General features: G+C 42.5%; 1 protein-coding gene across 1 annotated transcript in view; it reads right to left on the bottom strand.

Moving 5' to 3' along the window:
* Nucleotides 1-1,173: 1,173 nt before the first annotated feature.
* Nucleotides 1,174-8,432, bottom strand: part of LOC117368617 (vomeronasal type-2 receptor 26-like) — a 28,946-nt gene continuing 21,687 nt past the window's right edge. The window contains exons 5-6 of the mRNA XM_033962346.1: nucleotides 7,692-7,818; nucleotides 1,174-2,078 (exon numbers count right to left, since the gene is read on the bottom strand). Coding sequence (XP_033818237.1) covers nucleotides 1,174-2,078; nucleotides 7,692-7,818 — 1,032 coding nt within the window. The remainder of the gene's footprint in view (nucleotides 2,079-7,691; nucleotides 7,819-8,432) is intronic.

Raw genomic sequence — 8,432 nt, 5'->3', positions numbered from 1 at the left:
CTAAGTAATGCCATGCTAATAGCATATTTGACAGGGCACAGTCCCCCCGATATTCAGCTGGTGACGGTCAGCATTTTCTTTATTAAAACTTGTCACTGGCTTAATTATCCCCCAATATTCAGTGCCCAGGCCACTTCTGGACACAATCACTGAATATTGGGGGATAATTTCAGGCGGGCTCAGTTCCAGAGCCTATGCGGGCCCGGCCAATATTCAGCTGAGGCCTGCATGAGTTAAGCAGCCCCAGCTGAATATCAGGCTGGAGCCTACATAACATTTTTTTTAACTATCTCAGAGCCTCCTCCCAATGCCTTCGACAATGTCCTCTCTTTCCCTCCCCCTCCTCTCCCACAGCCCATGGCAAGACCCCCCTGGAATGTTTCCCTACCCCTATCCATCCAGTCAGGCCCCACCACTGGACCTACCTGTATCCCTGGTGGTCCAGTGGGAATTTTGGTGATGCCTGTTTAAAATGCTTGTTAAGTGGCATTGATTGGTTGCACACAGATAGGATTACCATATTTTTCTCCGGGCAACCCCAGACATGTGACCCCGCCCTGTTCTGCCTCCAGCCCCACCCTATTTTGCCCCAGCCCTGCCCAGTTCCACCTCCAGCAATGCCCCCACAAAGCCTCCTCTCTTCTCTCAGATGAGCTCCAGCCACATCTGGAAGGCCTGAAGCATGCGCACAAGTGTTTGACATCATCTGCAAATGTTCAGAGGCCCTCTAGATGCAGCCGGAGCTCGTCGGGGCTTTGCAAAACCGAGACAAATTATGGACTTTGGAAAATCTGTCTGCGAGCCCGAACAGTCCTCTAAAAAAAGATTTGTGAGTGCAGCTTTAGCCCCCAAATATACAGTAGAATCTGGGGGTAACAACTTAATATCCTTTAGTAAAAAGACTCCCTTAGTTTGTGAGATGGTGCAGTTTAAAGACCTCCTCAACTATTGAGAGATTTTGCATTATATTTCCATATACATATTTTATATGTTTATGTGTTGACCAAGAGGTTTGTGAATAATAATAGTTAAATACCGTTTTTAGGTCCTCACACACATGTACATATTCAAACATATTTGTATTGTGTATGAAGTCAAAGTACAGAAACATTACAGTACAATTCTTTTGGGTTTTTTAAGGATATATTGTTTTTCCAAGGTCTTTAAAGGCCTTTAAGTCAATATGGTCTTTGTTAGATATTTCTTGCTGTTCCTCTCAGGCCTCAGCAGAATAATATAGCATTTAGGGAAAAAGATACAACCCAACAGTCCAGCGCTGGAGGCCAGAATAGCAAATATCTCCACCGCCACCATGTACTTGCCCTTGGTGCTCAAGTAGGTTGGGATGAAGGAGATCCAGACGCTACAGAAGACCAGCATGCTGAAGGTGATGTACTTGGCCTCATTGAAACTGTCGGGTAAATTTCTTGCTAGGAAAGCTATGATGAAGCTGACACCAGCCAGAAATCCCAGATAACCCAGAACACAGTAAAATGCAATTGCTGACCCTTCATTACATTCAATTAGTATTGTCCCAATTTCTGATCTCATATTAAGATATGCAAATGGGGGAGCAGTGAACAACCAGGAAAGACACAGAATGGTCTGAATAAGGGAACAGGAAAGGACGATAGAGTTAGAGACCCTGGAACCCATCCATTTCCGGAGCTTGCTTCCAGGCTTGGTGGCATGAAAGGCCATGACCACAGTGATCGTTTTTGCTAGTATGGAGGACAGAGTGATGGAGAAAGTAATCCCAAATGTGGTCTGTCTGAGAATGCAGGTAACGTCCTCAGGATGCCCAATGAATGCTAATGAGCAGAGGAAGCAGAGCATGAGGGAGATGAGGAAAATGTAACTGAGATCTCGGTTGTTGGCTCTCACTATAGGAGTGTCTCGGTAATAAATAAATATTCCCAGGATGACAACAGTGACCAGAAGGAAGAAAAGGCTGATTGAAGTCAAAGCTATCCCTAGAGGCTCTTCATATGACAGGAAGATTATCACCTTTGGAATACAGGCATCTCTCTTCTGATTGGGCCATTGATCCTCTAGGCATATTGTACAAATGTCCATATCTGAGAAAGAGAAGATTATTTTCTGATTATCTCACAGATATCATGGGATCTGTTTACTAAAGTGCACTGAAATATCATAAGCTTTGTAATGTCACCATTTAGCCAAGATGGAACACTTTAATTTTCATGTTATCAGAATGAATTTTATCATACTCTCTCATGGCTGCAAATAAAGCGGCTGAATTTAAAAACACCCATTAGATGTATATAAATTTTCTCCAAAACTGTTACACTTGGGTCATCATATATTTTATAAATCAGCCACCAGGACAAAGTCAATACAATAATTCAATTCTTCTTATATTCAATTTAATTAGTAGTATTTTGTACACATATCCCAGACCTCAGAAACACAACTCGCTGCTCAAAGTGTAATCATAGCAGTTAGCTTAACGTGCTGCCTCTTCCTTTTTATTAGTTTAAAGTGCTTTTCATTTAAAGTGCCAAATTGGTTAAAGTGTTCAGAGTGCTTTGAAGTGCAAGTTTTTATCATTTCATTTTTCAACTTACAACCTCATTTATCTCTAACTTTTGAAGTACTTATCTTATAATTAAATGATCGGGAAAACTGCAATCCAACATGTTTCACGTGTGCTACGCTTTATAAAGGATTGTTTCCCTCGACCATTCCATCACCATCCGACCATTTGTTTGTAAAGTGCTGGGGTCTGGGATATGTGTAAAGCATTCTACTAGTTACATTGAATATGAGAAGGATTGAATTATTGTATTGACTTAGGACTGGTGGCTAAATTTAAGAACATACATTATGTAGACTCACACTATTAGCAAATACTTACCACAACCTATTGTAAAAGTACAGTCTGAATCCTACCTCCCTTCATTCCACTGATGAGATTCTCAACCCTTCTCTCATTTCCTGATGAGATTCCAGACCCCCTTCTTTACAGCCTCTGATGAGATCTTAGACTTTCATTCTGGTCCCCAAGCACTTACTAGAGTGTCTCTGATAGGTCATCGGTAAGGCAGCAACGATTACTAGACTTTTTTGTCCTATTGCAGGCCAGGATTCAAAATGGTATCTGTGACCCCCACAGCTGTAGTTCTACAGTACTACCATTAGGTGTCAGCTTGCCATATAAATGTAATACACCCTCGCAAAAGGAAATCACATGGCATGACACCCACCAATGAGCCTTCTCTGAAGTAGCCTTGAAGCACTGGAACATACTCCCAGAAAGACTTCACTTAACGTAAGTCTATTTCTATTTCAGGAAGCAGGTGAAACAGCTCTTCAACAAGGCCTTTAATGGAAAAAGTAACTCACTTGCCAGTCATATACGCACAAAGACTAATATCGGCTATACTTAGTGAAACAGGATTTGCTGACTCCAGTGAAATCTTTCCTTAAGTTAGTCTTGCTTATCTTTTATTTAAACGCCTCTTACTCTGTCTTATCTCTCTCTCTATAAACACGCTGCACCTTTGCCAACCCACTGTGCTATCAAATATGATGCATCGTGTGATGGCTGACATTCAAATAATGTACTATGGGGCTCATTTTTTTTTTTTTTAAAAAGAAAAACATCCAAAAAGTGACATTAAGGGACAGATGCCTTGACCTCTGGGAGAGAGTAATGTTCAATCATAAGGTGTCCGTTCAGGTCACCACCATCATTTTAAAGTATGGAATGAGAGATTATTCATTATAGGCTTGAACAGATTTGTACATGGAGGGTCGCATGTTTTTTTAAAATAGCAATTTGGTTTGCAAGAAAACCATCCATCTTTATTGTTTATTGAAAAACTTGATATACCACATAAGGATCTGATTGTGGATATCCAAAAGTTTGGAAGGAAAGAGGAGGTTCTGCTGTTGGGAGATTTCAACCTGCCGGATGCGGACTGGAATGTTCCGTCTGCGGAATCGGAAAGAAATAGGGAGATTGTGGATGCCTTTCAAGAGGCTCTGCTCAGACAAATGGTGACGGAACCCACAAGGGAAAAAGCGATATTGGATCTGGTCCTCACAAATGGAGAGAGTTCGAGTGGGTGCTCACCTGGGTAGTAGCGATCATCAAACGGTTTGGTTTGATATAACGGCTAAAGTGGAGAGCGGCCGCACGATACTTAAAGTCCTAGATTTCAAACGTACGGACTTTAATGCAATGGGAAAGTACCTGAAGAAAGAGCTGTTAGGATGGGAGGACATAAGATAAGTGGAAAGACAGTGGTCTAAGCTGAAAGGAGCGATAAAAATGGCTACGGACCTTTATGTGAAGAAAATCAATAAAAACAAGAGAAAAAGGAAGCTGATATGGTTCTCCAACCTAGTGGCTGAGAAAATAAAGGTGAAAGAGTTGGCGTTCATGAAATATAAAAAAACCCAAGAAGAGGAGAGCAGAAAGGACTACAGGGTGAAACTGAAAGAAGCCAAGAGAGAGATACGTTTGGCGAAGGCACAGGCGGAAGAACAAATGGCTAAAAATGTAAAAAAGGGAGATAAAAATTTTTTCAGATATATTAGTGAAAGGAGGAAGATAAAAAATGGAATTGCTAGGCTAAAAGATGCTGGGAACAAATATGTGGAGAGTGATGAGGAGAAAGCAAATGTGCTAAACAAATACTTCTGTTCTGTGTTCACAGAAGAAAATCCTGGAGAAGGACCGAGATTGTCTGGCAAAGTTACATGAGAAAATGGAGTAGATTCTGCGCCGTTCACGGAGGAGGGTGTTTATGAGCAACTTGAAAAACTGAAGGTGGACAAAGCGATGGGACCAGACGGGATCCATCCCAGGATACTAAGGGAGCTCAGAGAGGTTCTGGCGAGTCCTATTAAAGACTTGTTCAACAAATCTCTGGAGACGGGAGTGATTCCTGGGGATTGGAGGAGAGCGGATGTGGTCCCTATTCATAAAAGTGGTCACAGGGATGAAGCAGGAAACTACAGGCCGGTGAGCCTCACTTCAGTTGTTGGAAAAATAATGGAAGTGTTGCTGAAAGAAAGGATAGTGTATTTCCTTGAATCTAATGGGTTACAGGATCCGAGGCAACATGGCTTTACAAAAGGTAAATCGTGCCAAACAAACCTGATTGAATTTTTTGATTGGGTGACCAGAGAGCTGGATCGAGGACATATGCTAGATGTAATTTACTTGGATTTCAGCAAAGCCTTTGATACAGTTCCTCATAGGAGGCTGTTGAACAAACTTGAAGGGCTGAAGTTAGGACCCAAAGTGGTGAACTGGTCAGAAACTGGCTGTCGGACAGACGCCAGAGTGTGGTGGTTAATGGAAGTCGCTCGAAGGAAGGAAAGGTGACTAGTGGAGTCCCTCAGGGTTTGGTGCTGGGGCCAATCCTGTTCAATATGTATGTAAGTGACATTGCTGAAGGGTTAGAAGGAAAAGTGTGCCTTTTTGCAGATGATACCAAGATTTGTAACAGAGTAGACACCGAAGAGGGAGTGGAGAATATGAAAAAGGATCTGCAAAAGTTAGAGGAATGGTCTAATGCCTGGCAACTAAAATTCAATGCAAAGAAATGCAGAGTAATGCATTTGGGGATTAATAATAGGAAGGAACCGTATATGCTGGGTGGAGAGAAGCTGATATGCACGGACGGGGAGAGGGACCTTGGGGTGATAGTGTCCGAAAATCTAAAGGTGAAAAAACAGTGTGACAAGGCAGTGGCTGCTGCCAGAAGGATTCTGGGCTGTATAAAGAGAGGCGTAGTCAGTAGAAGGAAGAAGGTGTTGATGCCCCTGTACAGGTCATTGGTGAGGCCCCACTTGGAGTATTGTGTTCAGTTTTGGAGACCGTATCTGGCGAAAGACGTAAGAAGACTTGAGGCGGTCCAGAGGAGGGCGACGAAAATGATAGGAGACTTGCGCCAGAAGACGTATGAGGAGAGACTGGAAGCCCTAAATATGTATACCCTAGAGGAAAGGAGAGACAGGGGAGATATGATTCAGACGTTCAAATACTTAAAGGGTATTAACGTAGAACAAAATCTTTTCCAGAGAAAGGAAAATGGTAAAACCAGAGGACATAATTTGAGGTTGAGGGGTGGTAGATTCAGGGGCAATGTTAGGAAATTCTACTTTACGGAGAGGGTGGTGGATGCCTGGAATGCGCTCCCGAGAGAGGTGGTGGAGAGTAAAACTGTGACTGAGTTCAAAGAATCGTGGGATGAACACAGAAGATTTAGAATCAGAAAATAATATTAAAGATTGAACTAGGCCAGTTACTGGGCAGACTTGTACGGTCTGCGTCTATGTATGGCCGTTTGGAGGAGGATGGGCAGGGGAGGGCTTCAATGGCTGGGAGGGTGTAGATGGGCTGGAGTAAGTCTTAACAGAGATTTTGGCAGTTGGAACCCAAGCACAGTACCGGGTAAAGCTTTAGATTCTCGTCCAGAAATAGCTAAGAAGAAAAAAAAAAATTTAAATTGAATCAGGTTGGGCAGACTGGATGGACCATTCGGGTCTTTATCTGCCGTCATCTACTATGTTACTATGTTACTATGTTACTGTGAATTCTGCTTCTGGAATTCCTTCAAAAATATTGTGGCCGGGTAAAGATAAACTTACAACCGTACCTAAAATCATATCTTCTTCCCCGGAGGCAGCGATGGCAGGTATACAGGGAGACAGCATGCAAGTCTCAGTGTGGTACTTGGCTCAACTGTTAGATGAAAAGTTATCTAAGCTGCACATGGCGCTGGAGGATTTAAAAGACTGCATTGTTGGACATGTCAGTTGACTCCAGTGAGTGGAGGAACGTATTACTGACCAGGAGGACCGCTCAACGACAGCAGAAGATTGTATTGGAACTTTGGAGACCAGACTTAAATCTTTGGAGGATGGACTGGAAGATCACGAGAATAGGGGATGCTGCAGCAACATACAAATCTTTGGCCTTCACGAAATGGTCCAAGATAAGGAGCTGGTAGAACTGGTAGAGCAATGGCTTCCCAAAATTGGACCTTTACACTTGGAAAGAGTTCACAAGCTAGGGGCACACTGAGAGGAGGGAGCACAGTCATGGCCAGCTGATTACTGCTAACTACTAAACTAAACTAAAACTTAAGTTTATAGACCATATCATCTCTATAAAGATAGAGCTTGAACTTGTTTGCATTGTACTTGGTACAACACTTGTCACTTCTTTTGTTGATGCCCATGTTTCTTTTCTCTTAAATTGTCAAAAAAACAAACAGATTTTATTATTTTTTTTTTACAGTGTGGTAATGGTGGGGCCCACTATGCTGAATTTCCTTGATATCAGGGTGCCTCAGTCCTTGGCCAAGGCTGAAGGTTCTCTAATAACCTAATCTAATCAGAACTCTTTAATTGTATTTTTCTAGAACATGTTCAAGGTGATTTACAGGTTAAGAAGTTCATGGGGAGTCATTTACAACTCAGTGAAGAAAGGTAATACTATATCAGAGGGAAAGATTCAATATATTAAAAAGGGAGGTTATATTGTCGCAGGAGTTAAATTATATTGTGGTGGATGATATTTTCAGTGTAAAGAGACAGAGGGCAGTTCCTGAACCATCATCATAGTGGGTGGGTCAGTTGACTGGAAATGAGGGACCATAATGAATAACCCATATCTATGTTCACCCCATGTGTTCCATGATATCACCCACCAGTATGGTTGGAGACTTTTCCCTTTGCACATCGGATACAGTCATAGCAGCAGATGGGCTCTCCTTCTCTGAGTAATTTCCGGTATCCAGGATGGCATCTTGGGCTGCATCTGGGCTGTGGTGGTGTCTGATGATTAAGAAAATAAGCTATGTAACTTCATTTGACACTGGTGCTATTTAACTTCATTGTCATGTCCACCATTACCCCCAAGTCCCTTTCTTGGGTACTCTCATTTAATAACATCCCTCTCATCATATAGTTGTACCTCGGGTTTCTGTTTCCCACATGTAATAGTTTACATTTCTCAACGTTGAACCTCATCTGCCATCTCGTCGCCCATTCCCCTAGTTTGTTCAAGTCCTTTTGCAATTCTTTGCAGTCCTCTTTAGTCCGAGCTCCACTAAATAGTTTGGTGTCATCCGCAAATTTTATTAGCTCACACTTCGTCCCTGTTTCTAGATCATTTATGAATATATTAAATAGCAGCGGCCCGAGCACCGGGCCCTGCGGGACCCCATTCGTGACCCTCCTCCAGTCTGAGTAGTGGCCATTCACTCCTACCCTCTGTTTCCTACCCGCCAACCAGTTTCTGATCCATCTATGTACGTCTCCTTCCACCCCATGGTTCTTCAGTTTCTGGTGTAGGCGTTCATGGGGCACCTTGTCAAAGGCTTTTTGGAAATCTAGATATATGATGTCTAAGGGGTCTCCTTTGTCCATCCGTTTGTTAATTCCTTTGA

This window comes from Geotrypetes seraphini, chromosome 10 (genome assembly GCF_902459505.1).
Source record: "Geotrypetes seraphini chromosome 10, aGeoSer1.1, whole genome shotgun sequence".
Classification (NCBI taxonomy): Eukaryota; Metazoa; Chordata; class Amphibia; order Gymnophiona; family Dermophiidae; genus Geotrypetes; species Geotrypetes seraphini.
This window is presented reverse-complemented; position numbering and strand designations above follow the sequence as displayed.